At 41.2% G+C, this 25,660-nt stretch overlaps 1 protein-coding gene across 3 annotated transcripts in view; it reads left to right on the top strand.

The window, feature by feature from the left end:
• The window catches only part of ANO10 (anoctamin 10), a 90,600-nt gene that overhangs the window by 3,072 nt on the left and 61,868 nt on the right, over window positions 1–25,660 (top strand). For all 3 annotated transcript variants that reach the window (XM_014466023.2, XM_014466020.2, XM_023764182.1), the window contains exons 2-10: window positions 3,231–3,383; window positions 4,267–4,464; window positions 4,804–4,938; window positions 11,967–12,086; window positions 14,586–15,155; window positions 17,282–17,337; window positions 19,901–19,975; window positions 21,939–22,121; window positions 25,391–25,582. In XM_014466023.2, the coding sequence (XP_014321509.1) occupies window positions 3,245–3,383; window positions 4,267–4,464; window positions 4,804–4,938; window positions 11,967–12,086; window positions 14,586–15,155; window positions 17,282–17,337; window positions 19,901–19,975; window positions 21,939–22,121; window positions 25,391–25,582 (1,668 nt within the window). In that variant the 5' untranslated portion in view covers window positions 3,231–3,244. The remainder of the gene's footprint in view (window positions 1–3,230; window positions 3,384–4,266; window positions 4,465–4,803; window positions 4,939–11,966; window positions 12,087–14,585; window positions 15,156–17,281; window positions 17,338–19,900; window positions 19,976–21,938; window positions 22,122–25,390; window positions 25,583–25,660) is intronic.

Below are 25,660 nucleotides of genomic sequence, written 5' to 3'. Positions count from 1 at the left end.
CCAATGAATGGCACATATTATCTCTGTCATCAATGTGTGAAAAGGCCGGATTGTTTGTAACTGGGTTCTCTTTATCATTCAATCTCTGCAAATCTGAGAAGGGAAAAGTATTTCGTTGTTACTTTTGCATTTCTTTTATTAGTAAATTTGAATATCCTTTTAAATGTGTGTCGGCCACTTATATTCTTTTGTGACTTGTGATTTCAGTGTTTTTGAAATTTTTTGTTGAATTTGTTAGAACTTTTTGTATATCACGTATTGTGATACTTTTGTCTGTAATGTACTGAAAATCTTACTAAGGTTGCGCCTCTGCAGTAAAAATAGGGGTGCATATAGTCTTTCAAATTATATTCTTTTGAATTAGTACATCTAGGATATGTTGTTTTTATATTATGTACTAGAGGCCCGGTATACGAATTTGCACACGGGTGGGGTCCGGCCGGCCCGCCACCTAGGGGGAGGCTGATCGGGGGTGGGGCTGGCCGAGGGGAGGGGCCGTGGGCAGTTGGCCTGGCCCTGCTCCCTGGTCGAACTCCTGGTCAAGGGAACAATTTTCATAATAGTCTTTTATTATATAGGATATGTATATACACATTGTAGGAGAAAAAACTCTGTCATGCCTAACTTCTCAATTTATTTGCCAAATGTTGCATTTCCAGTTTAATATATATCTTCATAAGTATATCTAGCACTTATGGGTCCTCTCTCTCTCTCTCTTTCTCTCTCTCTCTCTCTCCCCTTCTGGGCTGGAGTTTGAACATTAGACACAATTAAAATGCTCTAATGGAAAAAGAATGTGCCTTGAGGAATAAAAGGGAGATTATATCTCAAATGAGAATAAATCAATGAGCAAATACTTACTATGAGTTTGTAAATAGTGCTCATATATACGTTTAAAACTGAAACCTGCTTTTCATGTCTCAGAAAGATTGTTTTATGACCCGGCAATTATGAGGTAGGCCTTTTATTACCTGCCAGTGCATACTTGGTAGAAAACTTTGACCTTTGATGCCATCTACATATGCCCTGCTGAGCAATTTATTGTTCCCTTCGCCTAACCAGTCTTCTCATCATTGCTCTTTGTCCATGCACAGTTATTCTTTCCATGCCTCCAGTTAGGAACCCTGGAGCCATCCATTTATCTTTCCAAGTTGTAGGTTGTCTAGTTCTCTTCCTTCCTTCCCAGAAAGTTTGTTCCCCTCCTCAGGAGGCCCCTCCACCCCGGGTTATTGCTGAGGTACTTAGCCCAGGTGTCAGGATGACACATGCTTCTGCTATTGGACTGGGGGCTCCTCAAAAGCAAGATGGAGACCTTATTTATTTTGTACTTTCCGGACGATCACAGCTTGGTTCACAGTGCGCACGTGATTAATGTTGGTTGTGTTTGATATTTTCATTTAAAAGATGATGATGCTTATCTCATAGTCTACTGGTAGATTAACATGTTCCCCCAACATTTTTTAAATGAAAGATTCCAGAAGTTCAGGGGAGTTGAAAGAATACCAGGAAGATCACCCATATTCTTCTTCCCCAAGTTTACCTATTGGGAATCATATCACTCTGACACCTAGCTAGTCCTCTGCTCAGAAACCGACAGTGACTCCTACTGGCCATTGGGTCAGATGGAAATGATAGCATTAAGTATTCTTAAGTGGTTGCAGTCATATTGTTCTACACTGTCCTGAGTCTCACTTTGTTATTCCCCCGTGTAGCACAGCTTCTCCCTTTGCTTGATCCAAAACTTGGACACATGAAGTGTTCCGAGTTCCATAGCTCTAACTGCCAGCTGTATAAATCCTGGCTATATCATTAGCTGCTTGGAGGTGAGTATTAGGTCCTATTTTGATCTGGTTTCCTTTATAGAGCCCAGTGTGCTGACTTTTGATTTGGTTGGTATCTTTAGTAGTATTCCTGATATATTTGTAGTATAATTTGAAAATAACATTGATTTATAATACCTGTGTTGCCCCAAACAAAACTTATGCTCTGTTAGAGAAAAAAAACAAAGCTTATAAGTCCAAGCTAGACAACCTGGATCTCTTTGATCAGCTTGCTGCAAGATTTCCTCCAAAGAAAGGAAAGATGTTCGTTCTATGGTGTTGGTCACTCCTTTTGTGATTGTTCTAGAAAACTGATTTATACTTGTCCTTTGGAGTCATTAAAACTTACACCACGTTCAAAGTTAGAATAAGTAAGTCTAAAGTCTGAAGATCGCCCCCTGAGAACCACTGGGTCAGAGAGATTCATATGAGAAATATTCTACAGAGAGGCCGATAGGCCTTAGTGACTAATAGCATTTGTGGGTCTCCAGTTGACACTTATTTTTCAAGCTTGGTAACAGATAAAGGTAACAGAGAAAGCTGATGCTGGGAGATCAACTCTATATCGAAACATGAAATTGGACTGTGTCAGTTCCCTTCTCATAACAAATGAGTGACTCCCAGCACATATTGGACAAAGCCCAGTTCCTTTGTAATCATGGGCCCTTGTTAGTTACCAGCTCATTCCCATCCCCCCTCCACCCTTCACATAGATAATGCACCTTTTCTGAGCGTGTTGGCTAGTTTTTATTATTTTATTTTCTGTTAAAAATATTTATTGAATGAATGAACTTTTAAAAAATTATTTTTATTGATTTTTTTAGAGAGGAAGGGAGAGGGATAGAGAGAAACATCGATCAGCTGCCTCTTGCAGCACCCAGCCCACAACCCGGGCATGTGTCCTGTCTGGGAATTGAACCGGTGATCTCTTGGTGCATAGGTTAGTGCTCAACCACTGAGCCACACTGGTGGACTATTTTTCATTATTATTTTGTAGGGTAATAGAGCCTTCTCTACTTAGAATGCCTTCCATTGTCTGTATGGCAAACTCCTATTCATTCTTCTAAATCCTGTTCTGCTGTCACGTCCTTTGTAAATAGTTTCTAACTCCTCTTGTGTGAGAGCACATTTTATACTGTTACTTTTCTGTTACCTGAATGTCTTCCCTATTGTATTCTGAGTTGCTTATGGAAATGGAAGGTGTTACCTCATCTTTGTAGAGGGGCCGGCTCACACGTGTGCTTGAACCATTGGTGAAGCCGGTCATATGACCTGTCTGGATCATGAGACATTTTGCTTTATCTTGTAAATCAGAATTAGGTGTAACTAAGAGAAAATGCAAATACAATTTATATATTTCTCTTTCCCATTATATCCTATGTGTGCCTTTTATTTTATTTTAATTTTCAGCAAGTTTGTCAAAGATGAAAGTGACCTTATCAGCTCTGGATACTTTCGAGAGTTCCTTCACGCCTCTGGTAGTCATAGAACTTGCTCAGGATGTCAAAGATGAAACCAAGGAATGGCTGAAAAACAGAATTACCATGAAAAAGAAAGATGGAGGTGAGTGAAAGAAATATTACTCAGACTTACTTATGCTCAGTGACTAAAAATTTTTTTCAAGTGTGTTTTACAGTTTTTTATAGATATATTTCTAAAATTTATGTCTGTTTCTTTGGTCTTGATTATCTCAGAGAGGAAGGGAGAGGGAGAGAGAGAGAGAAAAACTCAATGATGAGAGAGAATCATTGATCAGCTGCCTCCTGCATGCCCCACACTGGGGATCGAGCCTGCAACCTGGGCATGTGCCCTGACCGGGAATCGAACTGTGACCTCCTGGTTAATGGGTCGATGCTCAACCACTGAGCCACGACTGGGCTTAACATCTACTCTTAACATTTGGAAACCTACTGAAGAGAACTATCATTAAACTTAATCAAATGTAGACATTTATGGGAAAAATCATTGAAAATTATTTATTTACCTATTGGGAATCAGTCACACAATCTGTTATAGTTCAATGTAATTGTGTAACATTTGAGGCATTTTTACTGGGATATTTTATTTCAAATTAATTTTCTTAAATTTTGACCTGTTATTTTTATATTAGAAACTATATCCTTATCCTTTATAGTTAGTGCAGATTTATACATAGAACTAATAAATATTGAATTCTTGTCTGATATTTATTTCTAGTTTGAGTAACTGGCAAGCCACTTATTATTGCATTTTCCAGCTTTGACTTTTATTTCAAAAAGCTATAAAGAACCTGCCATCTCCAACTTACTTATATTTCCTATTTATTTGGAAAATGGATTTAAATTGTGAATATAATTTATTTTCTTTCTACTAAACTAGAGACATGATATTTATTTAGAAAGTTTTCATCTTTGAAACTTTTATGTTTGTCTCTTTCTAAGATTGTGCCTACCTTTTGTTTTCAAAGGTGCCCAGCTGTTGTTTAGACCGTTGTTAAATAAATATGAGAAAGAAACAGTGGAAAACCAGAACTTATATCTTGTTGGTGCCTCCAATATTAGACTGTTACTGGGGGCAGAAGCAGTGGGATTGGTAAAGGAGTACAACGATAACACCATGAGAGCCTTCACCTACGGAACCCGACACAACTTCAAAGGATTTGATGGTGAGTCCCGGGACGGTTTCTATCAGAATTATTTATCAAAGAGAAGTTTTTTGATGAATAGATCAGGGGTCAGCAAACTTTTTTAGCAAAGGGCATGTAGAAATATTTGAGACTGCGGGTCATACAAATCACAATTATACAATACTGCCATTGTAAAGCAAAAGCAATATAAGGAGCTTTATATTTTGTTAAATTTACCACTTTCCTATTTTGCTTACTCCTTATGTTAGTTATTTATTGTTTGTATCATTATTTCCACAACCCCAGGTTATTTGAATATTATTAACTTTATTTTGGCTATTACTGAGAAAATAACTGGAAATTTTTGTTTTATTTTAGATAACAATGATGATTTTCTCACAATGGCAGAACGCCAATTCATTATCAAACATGAACTTGAAAATCTTAGAGCCAGAGATGAAAAAATGATCCCTGGTTACCCCCAGGCAAAGCTATATCCGGGAAAATCTTTATGTAAGTGATTATCTCAACCAGCTTCATGAATACATGTTCTAATGCAATTACTTTTTCTTCACAGACATAAATAACACATTACAGTAGCTTTATTTTTTCCCTCTTACTGAGAAACTTACACAACTTTACAATAACTTATTTTTTCATGAGCATATCTTTTGCCTTTACAGAGTCATTATGTTGCGTGTATTATTATTTTTATTATATTTTAAATTTAATTTATTGGGGTGACATTGGTTAATACATTATATTGCATGTTTTCGATCAATATATTTGTTCTACATGGTTTGTACTTCTTATTATCAAGATCTCACAGCATTCAGTTAGCATAAAGCTGAGTGTGAATACCTGGACATATTATTGTTAAAGCACTGTCCTATGATGAAACTGTGGAGGAATAAAAACGGAGACCTGGTCTTTTCCTGGAGCTCTCTCTCCACCTCCTCTCATCTCTCTGGTATGAACACAAGCAAACATAGAAAGGTTAGGAAGAATCACAAGGTGACAAGACCTGAATGAAAGCTGACATTAGGTAATTCCATTTGAATGAGATGCTAGTTCGCAGAATGCGAGTGTTTACTACAATGTGTAATTCCAAGTTTGCCTCAAACCCAGATAGTGGCAAAGCCTCAGAGCATTTTTGCTGCCTCAAATACACTTTAAACATGTGAGCTTCTGTGTCCCCTAGTCTGGCTGGAAAGTTTAATATACTTTCTAGACTTTAATGCTGTTTTATTATTACTAAAGTATTATTAAAGCATAAATACATTTAACACGACCTTTCAGTCTTCACCCAGGAGATAGATGCCCAAGAAGCAGTCCGTATTTAAATTTTCTCAGTTGTCACCAGATATACAGGGTGTCCTCCCAAGATGTGTACATAGACATTGAATAATTATAAAGCCACTGCCTTTATTCAATGTGTATGTATGCATTTTTGGGATACCCTCTATTTTGGGGGGACACCCTATATTTTAGAGCTGGTTTGTCAAAGCATGATCCAATCATAGATCGCTCGTTGTGTTTGGTTGGTATATCTCTTAAGTCTTTCTCTCTCTCTTTTCCTCTCTCTTTCTCACTATGTCAAGTCTCATGTGAACTTGAGAAGAATATGTCTTGGTTCTTTATTGCCTGACTTGCATGTGAACTGGATTTTGTCGTCTTCCTGTCTGAGTAATGCTGTTAACATGCGTTATGCTGCCTTTCCTTGCTCTCCTTGTTGACCTGAGTGGCTTTTAGGAGCTGTCAGGAAATTTGAATGTCGGTCCTCATCATTCTTGATTGTCTACATTTCCAGGTGTCTGCATATGTCTTGATATTGATTATTTTGTGGCCATTTTTGTTAGAGCTGTGTTCTTTTAATAGAGAGATGAGAGATTAGCATGATTTCAGAAAAAGTTTCTTCATCCGTGAAGAGTTCTTTGGTTGTATTTGCTCTGTTCTCATCTTTAGGTAAAAACTTTCTTGCAGGAAAGATGAGGCTTTTGTAAACAAGGGTCTTCCCTTCCCCTCCCTCCCTGCCCGCCTCCCTCACTTCCTCTATTTCTTTTTTTTATAGTAAATATAAAAACAATAAAATCATTTAAATCATGGTCATTTGAAAAACTTTTATACCACCTGAGAGAAGAATCATATTAAGTTGCCAAGCTGTATTTTAAAGTTCTGCATTATTCTCTATCTTTATGTCTTTGACAATGTAATCTCTAATATGCCATCATGAATTTTGCACCATTTTAACTTTATAATCATAATTTCTGTTGAAGAAGAAATGCATAATTACAAACTGTGAACTATTTTCAGAGTCCAAGTAATAAAACTTAGAGTTATTTAAAGCCCTCAATTTTCCTTAAGTTTAATCCAGAGAGATAAATGGAAAAGCTTATTTTCACCTTTGAGTTTTGAGGGAGCCGCTCCCCTTGGGGTAGCCTCCTCTCTGAAGCTGAGGGGAGGACTTGTACCCTGTGCGGTGTGACCCCCACGATGCTTTGAGAGCTGGCCAAGGCTTCCATGAGAAACACTCTCATTTGCCTTAGGCTTAATTTGATTTTTAAATGCAGTGATGATAATTTTGCTTGCCATAATGTTGTGTTGTGATAGAAAGCTTTCATTAAGTAGATGGCACCATGTGTCACTGTAGACATGATTTGGAGGCAGCGAGGCAGTGCTGTGAGCTGCACGCTCCAGGGCTCTCCCTCACCCATCACACAGCCAGCGCTGCGGGGCCCTGGGAGTGCGCGGTGTGTCTTAGTTGTCAGTGTTTGTCTTGGTGGGCATCTCATCTCGTTTGCTGTGTGAGCTAAGATCTCTTCGTATTCTCAGACTCTGCCTTCTCCCGTCGATCCCTCATCGTTAACAGTCATGCAAATAACCGAGTGACAGATTTTCTTTAGAAAGTGGAGTTAAAGGAGCCAAAAATGTCTTATGTGTGAACGGTATCTTCAGGGATGTTATTTAGGTTAAAGCTCTGTCTTAAAATGTCTATCTGATGATTGATGGCATATGGCATGTCTCATATTAGGCCTTTTATTATGTTGTTATTCTTTTAGAGCATTATGGTAATTTTCTCTGAATATCTTCTATATGCAAATGGATAGATTAGTGTGTCAGGTATAATTGTCTTTAAAATTATTAATTGTCCGTATAAGAATATTAGAGTAGATTTCAAGTATCATGTAGCAGGCATGTACATAAGAAGATTAAGCTATTGATCTATTTATATATGTACTAGAGGCCCAGCGCACGAAATTGCGCACCGGTAGCCTGCCGCTACTCACTGCCCTGCCCACTCCCCTCCTTGCTGCCATCAGAGCCTGTGGGCCGCGGGGGAGGGACCAAGAGGTGCCATTGTTTGGTTGTCCTAGTCGTCACGGACACTGGCTTTTTATATATTTTATGATTTTGCTGGGTACAGCATGTATATCAGTATTTACAGGTTGTCCCCCAAAATTGTATTCACAATTAACAGCTGATAGCTCAATTGATGGTTTTTTCTTTTCAGATTTAACCCATTGGAATTAATAATTATTCAAAGTATGTGTACATTTTTGGGGACACCCTGTATATATAAACACACACATACATGTGTATACACGCACTGTGTTTTGCTACATACATATTTGCAGTGAAAATAATATAGGAATATAAGAATGTATTTTGAAAACACAGGTATCCCCAAGAAGCAGTTTTTCCTTACTAAAACAAAAGTGGGCTGCTCACACCAGAAGGCTAGAGTCAGGTGGGGCCGGGGAGGGGTTCAGGGGCACAGCAGCAGCTGCAAAAACTGCAGGGGTGCAGAGGGCCCCATCTTCACCTGCAAAGGCTGCTGCGGGCCTTCTCTCCCTGTCGGGGCTCTGTGTGCTCATCACCCCTTTGCTGAGGCCGATTCGAGGCAGCACGACCTGCCCCTCCCTGTTGCCCAGAGACACAGTAAGAAGTGTGAGAGAGATTTTTGTTTTTACTTTTGAACTAAGCACATCCCATTAGCCAAAGGCAGAAGCAGTACTGTTAGTATTGTTATTGCATTCTTTAATTTAGAGGGTTCAGTTGTCAGCCAGGTTACTTATAGTCCCCCTTCCATTAGATTTGGGGTTGTTTAGCTAATTGTTAAATGGCTGTAACAGGACTAACCCTAGTACCTGACAACGGATCCTTCAGCCCTCTTGAAGGAAGGAATCCTGGTTTAAGTTGTTCCTTTCTATAAATAGGCCCGAAGAGCATCATATTTTCCTTTGAAGGTAAGGCTCATGTTAATTACATTCTTAGCTGACATCAGAAGGTTGAAGGATTTTTTTTAAAAACCCTCTATTTTTAGAAGCTGAAACCTGAACCATGTTTTTGGCATTGACGGTGAAGAGAAGCCCAATAATTTAGGACCCATGGCTTTATATTCTCTTCACAATCCTATTTTTAGAAGCATCAAGCTGGTTTTTATGCCTGGCTGGAAAGTCTTCTACAGTAGAACGGAGTCATTTCAAAAAAACCCACAACTTAGAAATAATAAAATAATAATTTAGATGCTGTAGATCAGTTCAAAGTTAAAAGAATTTGATGTAATAACTGAAAAAGATAATAACAGGAAGAATGAATATGCTATAGCTGTGCGTCCCCAAGAACAAGAGAAGAATCAGAACAGTTGTGGGTGATTGACTTGCACTAATATTAGCTAAGAAAAAAGTCCACAGGAACACTTTAGAATAAAAATACTTAAAGGTGGGTTGGGTAGCACCAAAGACTCATTTAACTTAAAGCTTATACCTTTTCCAGTCACTAAGGAGGACTTCATTACAACCCTACCTTTTAAAAACTGTTCTTCTTTATAGCTTACAAGAGAAATAATTGTACGAAGAACCATATACTGTATTAAGACTTTTTTAGACCCAGACTTTTTAGCATCAGATATCTCATTTTAATTTTTATCCTTCCTTTTATTTCTAAGAAATCGTGCTTTGTTTTTCATGCCGCAGACATTTATTTGCTCTTCCTTACAGAGAGACTTGTTGACTGATGTTCTCCTCACCTATCTTTGGGGACTAGGTAGGTAGGAGATAAGAGTTCAGCTCATAAACCTTAAAGAGCTCAAAGCTTATCAATGGATGAAAACAGCAAAGCATTCTTTTTTTTTTAATCTTTATTGTTGAAAGTATTACATATGTCCTCTTTTTCCTCCCATTGACCCCTTATATCAGTGATGGCGAACCTATGACACACGTGTCAGAGGTGACACGCATGTCAGAGGTGACACGCGAACTCACTTTTTTGGTTGATTTTTCTTTGTTAAATGGTATTTAAATATATAAAATAAATATCAAAAATATAAGTCTTTGTTTTACTATGGTTGCAAATATCAAAAAATTTCTATATGTGACACGGCACCAGAGTTAAGTTAGGGTTTTTCAAAATGCTGACACGCCGAGCTCAAAAGGTTCGCCATCACTGCCTTATATAGTCTGTTCCCACCCCCTGCCCCAGGCCTCCACCACCCCGTGGGTTATGCATATATGCATACAAGTTCTTTGGTTGATCTCCTCCCACCTATCCCTGCTTCCCCTCTGAGATTCTACAGTCTGTTCCATGCTTCTATGTCTCTGGATCTATTTTGTTCAACATTTTATTTTGATCGTTAAATGGATTCCACATATGAGTGAGATCAGGTGGTACTCGTCTACTCGTCTTTTTCTGACTTATTTCGCTTGATGCTGATTCCATCCACTGAGCAGCCATAATCTTTAGTAGGAGGCAATACTAGGAGCTTGTGTGGAAAGTGCTCATCTCCCCAAGTGTGACACAAGGCATTGCATTCAAGTTCTCCATGTGTCCTGAATACACTTCCTCTTAAAGACCAACCCTGCCAGTCACTCTAAGTAACTATGGACAGGAGAGTGCCCCGTTTTCATTTATTGTTACTAGGAGATATGGTCTTTGGCTAAATTAGTTTGTCTCTTTTAGGTATGTGCATGAGTATTATACTCGCCAAAATGACTGCTGACAGTAGAAAATATTTGACTTGATTTTGATATTCATTGTGAATGTAAGCCTTTGTTATCAGATTAGAAAAGATGGTAAGGATTGAAAATACTCAGCATCAAGAAAGAAAAGAACTAAACCATTCTCTTACTATCACCGTAATGGGAGGATAGATTGGTAACATTTTCCAGGGGCGGTTTTATATGTGTCCAAATCTAAATACATATACCCCTGGACCTAACAATTCTACTTTTAAGTATATCCAATAAGGAAATAGTAGACAGGTGGAAAAAGGTATATGTACAAGAGTTTTAACGTTATTTATAACTAGAGGCCCGGTGTATGAAATTCATGCACTTGGCGGGGGGGGAGGGGGTCCCTCAGCCCGGCCTGCGCCCTCTCGCAGTCCGGGAGCCCTTGGGTGATGTCTGACAGCCATGGAGGCAGGAGGGGCTCCCACTACCTCCCCTGTGTTCGCCAGCCGTGAGCCCAGCTTCTGGCCGAGTGGTGCTCCCCCTGGGGGAGTGCACTGACCACCAGGCGGCAGCTCCTGCATTGAACGTCTGCCCCCTGGTGGTAGTTTGTGTCATAGAGACAGGTAGCTCCTCCATTCAGTCGATTTGCATATTAGCCTTTTATTATATAGGATAGCAAAAAAAGGAAACGTATTTTTCAGTAGAGAATTAAATTATAGCATTTCATACAAGGGAATATTATGCAACTGTTAAAAAGGACACTTCATGTTCTATTTATGTTGGCACTGGCAGATTCATATATATACTAGAGGCCAGATACATGAAATTCATATATATACTAGAGGCCCGATTCATATATATACTAGAGGCCCAATTCATATATATACTAGAGGCCCGATACTCAGGGGGCGGTTCCTCAGCCTGGCCTGCACCCTCTTGCAGTCCGGGACCCCTTGCTCCTTATCGCCCACCTGTAGTGGAGGCAGGAGAGGCTCCCGCCACCTCGGCTGTGCTCTTCAGCTGTGAGCCCAGCTCCTGTGTTGAGCGTCTGCCCCCTGGTGGTCAGTGTGCGTCATAGCGGCTGGTCATTCTGCTGTTCAGTCGATTTGCATATTAGGGTTTTATTATATAGGATTACTACATGAGAAAAGATTGCAGAACAATGTGTATAGAATAATCTCATTTATATATATCTATATATAAATGTACATATACATATATGTACATATGTATATATGTGTATATATATATATATTTTTTTTTGAAATCTGGTTATACACTAAATTGCTATTTACAGTGGTTATTTTGGGGGGGAGGGAGAGAATAACTGGGCCTCTCAAATTCTGATTTGTACATTTCTGTATGGTTTAAAATTTGACATCGACTTGTATTGCTTTCATAGTCAAAGGAAATAGTAAAGATAGTGCCATTCCGAAGAACAAAAGGAGTATGCACCTTTGGAGGAGGCGGGTGCACTTGCTCTCAGTGGAGCACTCCTCACTGACTCCAGTGGCTTCGTAGCACCACATGGAGAGTATCATGAGGGATTGCAAATTCATTTTATGTTGTTTGGCACATTTCCCTCTGCAGTGAGAAGACTGCTCACGTCTGGCATCGTGGTTCAGGTGTTTCCACTGCATGACAATGAAGCCCTGAAGAAGCTGGAGGACTCCTGGTATACTGGGTTCAGTTTAAAGAATCAGCCCATAGGTACGTGTCAATGCCGTCCCCGTAGAGAGAGGAAGACCTACCAGTGAAAAGTCGGCCTTCAGCAGTGGTGTCATCCCCCTGGGGCTCACCAGCAGGGCTCACCAGCTGCATGCTGGGACAACAGGGGGCAGGGGAGTAGGAGAGGTTAATGACCTGTTTATTTATTTCTAATATGATTTTAGATGGACTGAATTACAGGCTTTCTCTCAATTTCATCAACAACACAGGCAGTTCAGTGTCCTTCATGAGTGCATGTCAGAGTTGGAGTGGAACAGGTTCTATGAGAATTTAGTTTGTGAATATTTTGTATTTGAAAATTTCTGTTTCTTTAGAGCAGCGTGTCTCAACCTGTGGGTCGCGACCCCTTTGGGGGTCGAACGACCCTTTCACAGGGGTCGCCTAAGACCGTCAGAAAACACATATTGAATATATAATTACATATTGTTTTTGTGATTAATCACTATGCTTTAATTATGTTCAATTTGTAACAATGAAAATACATCCTGCATATCAGATATTTACATTACGATTCATAACAGTAGCAAAATTACAGTTCTGAAGTAACAAGGAAAATAATTTTATGGTTGGGGGTCACCACAACATGATGAACTGTATTAAAGGGTCGCAGCATTAGGAAGGTTGAGAACCACTGCTTTAGAGCTAATCATTTGGAGTTAGTCAAGTTGTGCTCATTCTTAGGTGCCGACTTGTGGGCGTACTATCTTTTGAGGTAGGTTTATAAGTATCATGGTGTATATTACGGTTGTCTATCCATTTTCTCTGAATACAGTGATAAAAATAACCGTGCATTTATTTGATGTGTGTTGAACATACTTTGTATAAATAAACTTATATCAATACGGATGTCTGAATTTTGGGGTTTAGATATTTTTTTAAGTATAAGAATTATATTTAAGCTGGTAGCTTTCACCATAAGTATTACTATCAGTTTTTCCTTAAAGGATATTTCTCTTTTGATTTTATTTAAGGGAATCACTCTAAAATGATTTCCTTTTTGATTTCCATTCTGAAAACAACTACTATAATATTATAACTGAACAAAAATTGTTTTTAAGATTACATTTTGAAATTGTATTCTGAATAAATTTTTTTGTAGCCTTTGAAAGGAATAGTTTTATTTTTGATAGTTCCAGGTGACACAGTAGTCATTTTATGTTACACTATGACATTTTTAAAATTTTGGCATTTAGGTGGCGATAAATTTAAATATTGCTTCTAGGACTTGGTAGTGAAGAATTTATTAGCTACTTTTTAGAAAGTACGGGGAGAAGAGTTGACGGTGAAGGCTGAGCATGGCTGTGGTGGTGTGTCTGAGGCCTCTGGGGGTGCTGGGACTGGTGACTGTAGCTGGGGCACAGGCAGATAATGAACTTCCCCTTGAGATCAAAAGAGGACGATCATCTGATTTGGAGCCCAGGACCATGAACGCCTTTTTTTTTTTTTTTTACATTGCTTAGATATTCTTCAACCTGATTCAGATTTGAGGCAACCTCACATACCCACTGTTTATAAATTTTGGCAGTTAGGTAGAGATCAGTGCCACCTGGGTTAGCGAGAAAAAAATAAGGATAGGAGAAAATAGCTTATCTCAGTTTATTCTAACCTGCAACCATAGACTGATCTGACACATTACCTTAAGAAAATTACATTTTATGTGTAATTAAGCAAGAAATAACTTCGACTGCTGCACCTCCCCCACCCCTGGCATCCCACCCTGGTCCCAGGGCAGGGTGCTTGTACAGTCCACACACTCACCCACGTGGATGCAGCCGACAAAGGACGCAGTGTTTGTGGCCTCTCTTGGATTAGATAGCTTGTGTCAAGTTCACGGAATATTAACAGTGATATTGCTTGGACCTTCTTCTTCCTGGTGCTTATATGAAGGTGTAGATAACGTTCTGGAAACCAGTATGTAGAATGTCGTTTTGCATTTTTGATGAATTTTTCTTTAATGTATTGAAAGACTTGCCATGATACATTGATGAAAATTTACATCTTCAGGTAGGGGGAACAGGATACAGTGGATGGGGAGTCATCTTTGAAAAGAACATCTGTAACTACAATTTTAAAGTAGGAGAAAAGTGGAGCACATAAATTAAAAGTGGAGTGCAAGTTAAAATGTTTTATTGGCCATGACTGAATTTAAATGAGGACCTTGGAGATTTGGGACAAACCTCTCCGTGATTTTTTTCTTTTGGGAAGAAGGCATCCATGAGATGAGGAAATACAGAGGAAATAGACGCAGGGTGCCTGGCAGAGCCTGGGCCCTAAGCTGGGGGAAGTGTCAGGCATACAATACAGATAAATGGGGTCTTTGTACTGCGTGGAGGATGGGTTTAGCTCACTGATTGGGAAATTATGGTCTTAAGTGATCCCCACTTAGCTAAAGAAATGAATCAGCTTAGTTAAAATGATAAGAAAAGAAAGTCTTTGGTAGTCTGTAATTAAGGTCTTTTTTTTTTCTTCCTTTTTTTACAGACGGTATCCGTGGCTACTTTGGGGAAACGATCGCCCTTTACTTTGGATTTTTGGAGTATTTCACTTTTGCCTTAATCCCCATGGCGGTCATTGGGCTGCCTTACTACTTGTTCGTATGGGAAGACTATGACAAATACGTGATCTTCGCCTCCTTCAACCTGATCTGGTCCACAGTGATCCTGGAAGTGTGGAAGCGTAGCTGTGCCAGCATGACCTACCGGTGGGGGACCCTGGTCATGAAGAGGCAGTTTGAGGAGCCCCGGCCAGGATTTCACGGGGTCCTGGGCATCAACTCCATCACGGGCAGGGAGGAGCCGCTCTACCCCAGCTACAAGCGGCAGCTGCGCATTTACCTGGTCTCTCTGCCGTTCGTGTGCGTCTGTCTCTACTTCTCTCTGTACATCATGATGATTTACTTCGACCTGGAGGCCTGGGCCTTGGGTGTCCACGAGAACAGCGGGTCCGAGTGGACCAGTGTCCTGTTGTACGTGCCCAGCATCATCTATGCCATCGTGATTGAGATCCTGAACCGCCTCTACCGATATGCTGCCGAGTTTTTAACTTCGTGGGGTAAGGCTTGATGCTTTGTTTCTATCTCATGCGTCAGTAAGAAATGTTGCTTCCACCATAGGGTTCAGGTAACTGCTACCTCGCAAAGCAGGTGGATGCTGCTCTGGGCTCCTTGTAGAGTCGTGAGGACAAGTCCTGGGCTCTGGAGCTCCAGTGGCCTCCAGATCACGGTCCTCACAGCTCTCATTCATTGAGTGCTAGTTACTCCATTCCAGGTACCTGCAAAGCGCTTTACACATGCCTCATTCTCACCTCCTCAGGACACGTGAAAGACACGTTTCACCGTTTTATGGAAAAAGATACTGAGACTTCACAGGGTTCAGACAGCAGATGGAAGAGCCAGGCTGACCCCCACCTCTCTGTTCTAAACCTGTGCTCCTAGTACTATGCTGCTGGGTTTTATGCTAAGGGGAAAGTAGATTGGATTATCTTCCCGAAACTCTGGACGAATGAACTTTGTCTAAGTATCTGAAAACCAGTTGTCTAGTTGTGCCGGGCACTGAGGGCTGCCATTGAACTCAGAGGTGCTCATGTGTGTCTGTGGTGAAAGAGGAACCTGCTTACGGTTTAGAAACAGCCTTGATAGGCCATTCAGTCTTTCATTTACTTATTCATTCAAACACACAAACATGTTATTATTCCCTAGGAAGAATCGAGGCCTTAACCACAAAGATAGTTTAAATTATTTCTGATAGTCATTTCACCGCAACTGCTACCATTTGGTGAGTGCTCTTTGCCGATCCTGGGCTAAGGTGGTGTCTTCTGTCTAATCCTGACAGTGACCCTGGGAGGAGGGTGGTGTCAGCTCTGTTTCGTAGACGAGGAGGCTGAGTGCCGCAGGTTACGTGACTTGCCCACGTCAGACAGTGGCTGAGTGGCTGGGCTGGGTTTCCAATCCAGTCAGCCTAACACTGCCTCTCTGTGCACGGTGGCTCTTCTCAGCAGAGTCTTCCTTTGGTTCTTCTGTCCTGCTGTTCCGGGACCTGCACTGTCTCCTCTTCCTGGCTGAGGATCGAAATTTGAGTTTCCCTTTAAGCTAAGCCTTTCAAACCACACACTGGAAAAAACTTTCTTTATTGCCCTCCTCTTTAGGCAGGAGTGAGGAACCTTTTTTCTGCCAAGGGCCATTTGGATATTTATAACATCATTTGAGGGCCATACAAAATTATCAGCTTAAAAATTAGCCTGGCCCTAGCTGGTTTGGCTCAGTGGATAGAGCGTCAGCCTGCGGACTGAAGGGTCCCAGGTTTGATTCTGGTCAAGGGCAATGCCAGAGTTGTGAGCTTGATCCCCAGTAGGGGGCATGCAGGAGGAAGCTGATCAATGATTCTCATCATCGATATTTCCATCTCTCTCTCCCTCTCCCTTCCTCTCTGAAATAAAAAATAATATATTAAAAAAAATTAGCCTGCTATATTTGCTCAAACACTTAATTAGCTCACCTCTAATTTCTTGGCAGGGCCAGACCAAATGATTTCGAGGGCCGTATACAGCCCGTGGGCCGGATGTTCCCCACCCCTGCTTTAGAGGTTGCTATCAGTTTCACCATCACCACTTACTAGTATTCAGGGTCTTTCTCTGGGAGGCTGTCTATGGGATCATTTGCCAACACATCTCACATTTCTTTGTAGCAGTAAGACTTAAAAAATAATTTCAGACTGCAGTGATACTGCGGTACCCCCAAAATGTGACTTAACCTTGGTTTCTTCCTTGTCGGATGCTCCTGGCGGTGAGCAGTAGGCATGATTGACAGCCTAGCGCAGTGATGGCAAACCTATGACACACGTGTCAGAGGTGACACGCGAACTCATTTTTTTGGTTGATTTTTCCTTGTTAAATGCCATTTAAATATATAAAATAAATATCAAAAATATAAGTCTTTGTTTTACTATGGTTGCAAATATCAAAAAATTTCTACATGTGACACGGCACCAGAGTTAAGTTAGGGTTTTTCAAAATGCTGACACGCCGAGCTCAAAAGGTTCGCCATCACTGGCCTAGCGCATTTACTGAATGAGGCTCTGTAGTTGACATCCTGCCCACAGTGCAAGTCTCACTCACCTCACCACAGTGCTCCCTGCTGCTATCTTATCTGAGAGAAATGACCTCTCCTTTTGATGTTTTAGAGAATCACAGATTGGAGTCTGCCTACCAGAATCATCTAATTTTGAAAGTTTTAGTGGTAAGTAGAGTTTTTATGTACAAATTCATTTTAATTATGAAATTAATGAATACCATTTAATATTTAGGAATATAAATATGAAGACTTCCTTCTAATTTCAAGCTATCAGATAGTTAATATATTTTGAGCAAGTAGACAAGGATTGATTAATAGGTGTGTTTATATCTACATTCAATCCTATCGAATAAAACCCTAATATGCAAATCGACCAAATGGCAGAACGACTGGACGCTATGATGCACACTGATCACCAGGGGGCAGATGCTCAATGCAGGAGCTGCCCCCTGGTGGTCAGACAGAAGCCGGACTCACAGCTGGTGAGCACAGTGGCAGTGGTGGGAGCCTCTCCTTTCTCTGTAGCAGCGTTAAGGACCCCTCCTGGGGAGCCGGCCTAAGCCAGCAGGTGGACATCCCCCAAGGGGTCCCAGACTGTGAGAGGAAGCAGGCTGGGCTGAGGGACCACCCCCCAGTGCACAAATGTCGTGCACCAGGCTGCTAGTAGTCTTATATATGTGCATGTGGTTTAAGACTTCAAATGTAGAAATTTGTTTATAGCCAATTTCTATTTATGTAAAAAGCTAATTATCTACTTTATAGTCATGTTTCTCTTCTCTTCGGTGACTTCTTTGAATGCTTCACTATTCAACAATCCCTGCAGTTACACACAGTTCATTTAGTGATAGAACCTTAAATTATTTTTTTATGAATTTGGTGAAGAATGCTTAGAGTTGAGAAGGTTCCCAGCATGTTCTGATGGGCAGAAGGAGAGAGATGGAGAGAAGCACTGTGTAACTTGCTTGCAGGTTGTGTAAAAGCTCACACATTCTGCCTCTTTCCACCATCATTATAAATAACAAAGATGTGCCGGCTTGAAAGCACCTCACTTACCAGGAGGCAGCGTCAGCCATCTGTGCCAGAACTGAGAATCAAGACAGGTGCATAGAGTCCTCTGAACTTGCAACTGTAACCTATTTAACACAGTTCATGTACTTGACTCCCCGAGGCCCCCACTGAGAAAAAGTCTTTGTTTAGCTGTAGAAATCATTTTGAGAAGCCTATTTATCTGGTTTTTCAGTCCTTAAAAGAGCAGAAACTACCATTGGGAAGATGTTTAGGTTTCTGGAAGTAGGTAAATTTATAGAGGCAAGAGCAGGCTTGGAAATAGAAAACCTGTCATAATAGGTGCTAATAATTCAACGGTTTAGCAATTTGGACATTTGTGCATATCAAAAAGGCTCTGAAGGCCTCATTCTAGCCCCACGAAGTAATTGATATTCAAAATATTGATGCTGAATCAGCAAGGAAGTTACCTTCTCTGTTCTCTGTGTAAGATTCAGGGGAACATGTAATGCATTAAAAAGATCATTCAAATTGATTTTAATATGGAGCCTTTGCCCTTAGAGGTAAAACGCTCCATTTGGCTTGAAGAATTCAGTTATTTGTGGGACTTTATTGTTCTCTGACATTTCAGGTACGTTGTCAGGTGACTTTGTGAAAGACTCACATGTTAGGATCTGCTTGTGTTCCCTAGGTCTCTCCCTTCCCTTTTAATCTTACGGGGAGAGCATTTCCCACTTTCCCAGGCTTTCGCTTTCCACCTTCTACTCTGACTTAGCCCCCACCCCTCCCCTGGCTGCATTGATCTTACTGCTCACTCTCTGCAGTGACTCCCTATTCGCTCACTAATGAAGTGCCCACAGCTGTGCTCCCAGAAAGGGATGCTGCTAAGCGGGCAGTAGCCAGCATGAGGCTGGAGGCAGAGAGGAAACCCATCAGAGCAGGGTGTGGTTGCAGATTCTTGAGCAGGGGAACTGCTTGAAGAAATGGCACTTGTTATGGTGGGATCCCCAGCCCAGAACTGTGTCTGAGCAGGGCAGGGAGTCTCAGGCCTGTGGTGACAAAGATGCCTCCCACACTCGGCTGGTTGTTACAGCTGGTCTCTCTTGCTGGCCCCACTCATCTACCTGGGCGTTGACTGGTGACAGTGAGGAGTCTAAGGTCCATGGGCACAAGGAGGCTTCCGGGGCTGGGCTACTTGTGGTGGTGGGGGTTGGGGGTCCTTCTTGCTGGTGCTGCCGGCCATCCTGGCAAATCCCCTTGGGGAAGGCAATGGCGGGCCCTGCAGGAAGGACGGGAGGAGAGGATGGCCCCTGGCAGCTCGTTGTGAGTGGGGTCCCGACCAGTTCCTCTGGGTTCATCGGCTGTTTTCAAGCTTCTAAGAGGGTGAGTGGGGAATGAACCCACCTGGGCCACCTGGGTTACCAGGTTGGAGGTGGGGAATGGTGGGCCTTGGTCTCCCTCTTGTAAGAACAGGGTAGAAACAGGAGCGTCAGCTGCCCTGGTGCTGTTACTCACCCAGTCCTGGGTCCCCAGCCGGTTCACGGCCCTGAGTCTCCTCTGGGTGCCTCCTGCATCACTGCAGGGTTTATAGATGTGCCCACTGAGGAGGAGGAGGGAGAACAGGGCTGGAAGCCTCTCGTTGCGTTTTTAAATGCAGTACTTACAGTTGTAAATGTAAACTACTATGAAGCAACACTAAATATTGTTACCATTTTTTTGCCAGTTCAACTTTCTGAATTGCTTTGCCTCACTCTTCTACATCGCCTTCGTCCTGAAGGACATGAAGCTCTTACGTCAGGTGAGTGTGAGGAACAGAGAGGTATCCGTTCTTCAGGCTTTAGAGGCGGTTTCTTGTAGTCAGGCAATGCAGTCAGCTTCCCATTACTATTTTCACAAATAAAGCCTTTTCAATTTTGTCCATTTCTAAGCCCAATTCTAATTAAAAACAGAAAACCCATCAGCACTGTGTAGTGTACTCAACTGAAAAGAAATGAATGGAAGCTAACCAACTTGTAAAATTAATGATATAGGGCAGTAAAATAAAACATGTAGTCCCTATATATTTGTATTTGTATAGAATTGTAAGAACAATTCTAATAACAAAATATTTTTTTAACTTTTGTGTGTGTCTCAGGGTGGGGGTGATTGGTGTAACCTTACATAGGTCTGATACATTTCATTTTTAAATTATAAGTTGTACTTTAGAGACCAGCAGATCCTTTTCTGAAGTGTTAAGAAAGTCTGACATATTTAATACTTTTTATGCTGAGGCAGCTGCCGGGGCGGGCTGCTCCCTCCTGGTGTGAATGTCCTGTGCTTGTGAGTGAGCAGCCTCAGAGCCGAGGCTTCTTAGTATTTGTATGAGAACGTGGGATCATCTTTCAGGAAATTAAAAGAAAATTGTATAACAGAGAAAGTTAGTATTTTTTTTTAAAGGGGAGAATGATGATTTTTTAAAAGTATATTTTATTGATTTTTTTTAAAGAGAGGAAGGGAGAGGGATAGAGAGTTAGAAACACCGATCAGCTGCCTCCTGCACACCTCCTACTGGGGATGTGCCCGCAACCAAGGTACATGCCCTTGACCGGAATCGAACCTGGGACCCTTGAGTCCGCAGGTTGACGCTCTATCCACTGAGCCAAACCGGTTAGGATGAAAGTTAGTATTTTGTAGTTATGGTCCTAACAGCTTGCATACAAGTAAATTAAATGTTGTGCTCTTAAGAATTATACTCTATATATTGCTACTTTTTAAAAATTATTTTTGAAAATTGAAAACGTAGTTGGATGCACATACCTTCCCCAGTCCCACCTACAGTGATAGTGGGGGTGTGACTTCTCATTTTTTACACTTTAGAGAGTCTCCTTCATATAACAGGGGACAGAGGGATGGGAGAGGATTCTTGAAAAAAATAGAATTCTAGTATCAGCAAAGATGTTGTGTGATGGAAACACTGATATCCATCTGGGGAAAGTAGAAATTGACACACCACCTCTGGAAACCACTCCGGCAGATTTGCCAGGAGCCTTAATTAATCCCTAAAAAATCGTCAGAGATGGGGTGAAGATTCCTATACGTACGTATCCAAAGAGCAGCATTTGTAATAGTTCAGGTTGGGACTAACACCTGCATTCAACAACAGTGCCTGGGCTACATAACGAAAGAATTTTTATTGGCGCAGGAAAGTGCTCACAATATATAACGAGAGGAAAGAAACAATACAAAGCTGCATATAATATGTAGTAGATGATTCTACTTTAATTTCTACATATGATTGGAAATATCCAAGATGTGAGCAGTGGTTCTGTCCTGGTTGTGGAATCGTGGGTGACTTTTTATTTTTCATTTTCTAAGTTTTTTACAGTGGGTGGGGGGATGTATTAGTTTTATAATATTTTTAACGTTGTGGCCAAACTATTATTTTTCCAAAATTGATATTCATATTTTGTAGCCAGGATGATATAACAAAAAACAATTTTAAGGAACAATTTTAGAACAATTTTGTTCTACTGATTTGTAACTGGTTTATTTTTTATTATAATATTATTTATATTATAATCTTTTTGTATTTTAATCTAAGTCTTCCCTGTGGAAAAATAAACACAAATTAGAAACATCATTCCAACACCTAACTTTTCTGATACTAGCTTTTATAACAATAGTATACTATTGGTTGAAAATGGCCATTTTATTTGCATAATTGCACACACGGTGTGGTTTTATGAAGCTACACTGGCCAATATGTATGTGCTTCTCCTTAGAGCCTGGCCACGCTCCTGATTATGTCCCAGATCCTGAACCAGGTTGTGGAGTCTCTGCTGCCTTATTGGCTCCAAAGGAAGCACCACGTGCAGGTGAAGAAGAAGGTGCAGGCTCTGAAGGCAGACATCGATGCCACGTTATATGAACAAGTCATCCTGGAAAAAGAAATGGGGACGTATTTGGTAAGCTTGAACCTGGTGGAGTTTAGCATTGACTCAGTGTGCGTAGCAGTCACGTACCAGGTACCTACACACATGTAAACACTCACAGTCTCAGCTCAGTGCTCTCCAGCCAGCGAAGGGCTACTGTCCTGAATCTGAAGTTATGCCTAAAACACAGAGGATGCGCTTGGTGAACCCTGTGAGTGCTCCGCCGAGGTGGTGGGAACAGCAGCTAGAGCCGGTGGGGCAGGGGGGTGAGACGGCCATGGGGGCAGCAGCACGGCTCGCTTCAGACACAAAGAAAAGATTGAACGTGGGTTCTGGAAATATTGGAGGGAACTTTGTGAAGTATGTGGTTGTCTAACCACTATGCTGCACACTAGAAACTAATACAAATAATATGTAAACTGTAATTGAAAAAAACTTAAAATTTTTTTTAAAAACCAAAGAAAAGATTGAAGCCCATCATTAAAAGTGAATGCCAATCTGAAGATTAATTTATAGTTTAAGTTACTTAGTGCTATTGTAAAAATAAAATAGTTCTTGAAGTCTGAAATTTTTTAGGAACTATAAGGAGATCATTGGAGAATCATAAAACCTAACCATGTATTTAATGAACTTTTATTGAGCTCCGACTACATTCACTACTTCTGTAGTGGGGACTGGTGTTGGGGTCACGTTTGTTTTAGGTCATTGTTTCTTATATCCTGCACCTACCTTCTTGGTATGATATAGTCTTCTTAGTGAGATAGAGCCTTTGGTGAGGGTCCATTGTCATTAAACGTCCATAGTCTTGTTTTTCATCAAGAATGAATTCATCTCCTGATTATTGAACTAACTTTCTTACTTAGTTTTTTTCTCATATGCTTAAGAATTTTAGTTTGTATGTTCATCTGGAGTAGGAATTTATTCTCTCTCTCTCTCCCTCCCTCCCTCCTTCCCCCCCTCCCCCCTGCTCACTGCATGTTGTATGCTAAAAATGTCAGGCAGAGCGTGACATGACTGCCGGGCTGCCCGGCGGCACATCGGAGAGACATTATCCGCACATCTCTGCGGAGCCAAAACAGCACAGTTTTGAAAGCTGAGCATAGGCTATGATGGTTTCTTAAGACCGAATTGTGGTAAAACCGGCTTGATTGCTAAGATTTTTACTCTTTCCCCACTCTGGATTACTTCACTCTTCAGAGAATTAAATCAATGCTATATCACTGGGCATATTTTAAAGCCACATCTGTATGCTGCAACACAACGTAAGGAAATGCTTTCTAGAGCCAAATGCAACCAAAGGGCGGTTTAGAAATTGCTCGCCACTGAATCCCCAGCTGAGCACCCACCGGCCAGCTCCTAACATACATGTGCTCGGTGTTGCTCTTTGACGAGCCTTGGAAACTGCCAGAGAGACTCACTGGAAATCCCTGGGCTTCATCCAAGTAGCCAGAGCATCTGAGAGAAGTACTCACTCCATTGCCAGTACTCTATAGTTATGTTAGGAAATTCTCTACTTTAGCCAAATACAAAATACGAAAAGAAACTGACTAGAAGTAGAATCTGATTTATGCTAAAGCTCTCAGCTCCTGAGTCTAATATGCATGTCTTGGACAAGGACTGACTCTGAGATGCAGTAATAAGAATGATTCATTTCGCAATATCCATGTTTAATATTGCTTTAAAATATTGTGATGAGTATTTTTCTTAAACTGAAGTTGTCATCGCATGTGCATAGGGTGATCATGGGGAGGTCTGGAGTGTGGCCTTCGGCGACATGGCAATTACAGCACAGCATAAAGCATTGCTCAGCTCCCCTCGGGTCAGAATAAATGTGATATTGTGAACAACAGGCATCTAGTGAGGCGTTCGAGTAGCGTGTCCCTGTGTCCAGTGAGAGGTGGTTGTGTTACTCAGGTGAAAACTCAGTGCTTAAGCATCCGGCTTCATTGAGGACTTCGTTGTCCAATTATTAAAGATCACTAAGTAACTCACCCCGCACTGCTAGTATCTCTTCAGTTGTTGAGGGTACGCAACAATGATTGCCCCTCTCCTTTGGACTAAACCTTTAGAAACATATCGGAAAGGTGTTTAAACATAGTTTCAGAGGGATTTCTCCATGCTTCCATGGTCTCCTTACTTTCTGCTATAGACTCCTTTCTTCGGCCTCTTTGATGTATATACTACTTTTGTTAGGGTGACTCTGGGGAGTTTCTTTGTTACGATCAGCTTTGATTTTCTTTACTTTTAATAGAATTGAGATAAATGTCTTATATCACAATATTCACTATTTTAAAATGTACAATTTAGGGTTTTTTGTTTTTTTTTTAGTAAGTTCAAAAGGTATGCAGCTATCACCACTATTTAATTCCAGAACTTTTTCATCATCCCCCAAAGAAACCCATAACCATTATCTTTTATTTTATTATTTTTTAAATGAAATTTATTGGAGTGACGTTGGTTAGTAGGGTCATATAGGTTTAAGCTGTGGATTTCTAGGTTACAAGATCTCTATATTTCACTGTGTGCCCACCACCCAAAGTCAAATCATCTTTCATCACCATATATTAGGACCCTTTACCCGCCACCCCCCAAGGGAGAAGCCCTTAGCACTGGGAGGGACTCAGTGGGGCTGAATAACGAAGAGCCTTCTGAGCGGAGTCCAAAAGGTACCACTGTCCACATCAGGTAGTGACTTCTCTTAGGGAGCGAGGCTTTCTGAGACCTCCAGCCCCTCTGCTCCCCCTGGTCCTGGGCGTGCCTGTTGTTACTTGTTAAGGCTGCTGTGGACCTGGGAGCAGGAGGTGAAACTGGAGTGAATTTAAATGCACAGATTGAGCTGTTTTTCTTTACTGAGTGCTGCCTGAGTTACTACAAGCCGTGGGTTAATTTTCACAGTACTGAAAAAGTTCATTCTGACAAATTTTGCCCCCCCCCCTTTTTTTTTAGGGGCAAACTTCTGGAGGTCCTTACTCGATCCTTTTTTAAAATGTATTTTTATTGATTTTAGAGAGGAAGGGAAAGGGAGAGAGAGATAGAAACATCAACAATGAGAGAGAATCATTGATCGGCTGCCTCCTACACGCCCCCTACGGGGTATCAAGCCCGCAACCCGACATATGCCCTTGACCGGAATCGAACCCGGGACCCTTCAGTCCGCAGGCCAGTGCTCTATCCACTGACCCAACCCGGCAGGGCTCTTCTTCTTTTTTTAAGTTAAATTTAGCGGGATGACATTGGTACGTTATTCTTTTCCGACGATATTAAAACAATGCCTGTTTTCTCCTTGCGGCTCACATTTCCAGGGCACCTTCGATGACTACCTGGAGCTGTTGCTGCAGTTCGGCTACGTGAGCCTTTTCTCCTGTGTTTACCCGCTGGCTGCGGCCTTCGCTGTGTTAAATAACTTCACCGAAGTTAATTCCGATGCCTTAAAAATGTGCAGAGTCTTCAAACGTCCATTCGCAGAGCCTTCGGCCAGTATTGGTGTATGGCAGGTAATTATTTGAGAAAAAATATTCCTTTAAAAGAAATAACAGAATGAGGCATCGTGATTTAAAACAGAGAGCCCAAAG

This window comes from Myotis lucifugus, unplaced genomic scaffold (genome assembly GCF_000147115.1).
Source record: "Myotis lucifugus unplaced genomic scaffold, Myoluc2.0 scaffold_319, whole genome shotgun sequence".
Classification (NCBI taxonomy): Eukaryota; Metazoa; Chordata; class Mammalia; order Chiroptera; family Vespertilionidae; genus Myotis; species Myotis lucifugus.
This window is presented reverse-complemented; position numbering and strand designations above follow the sequence as displayed.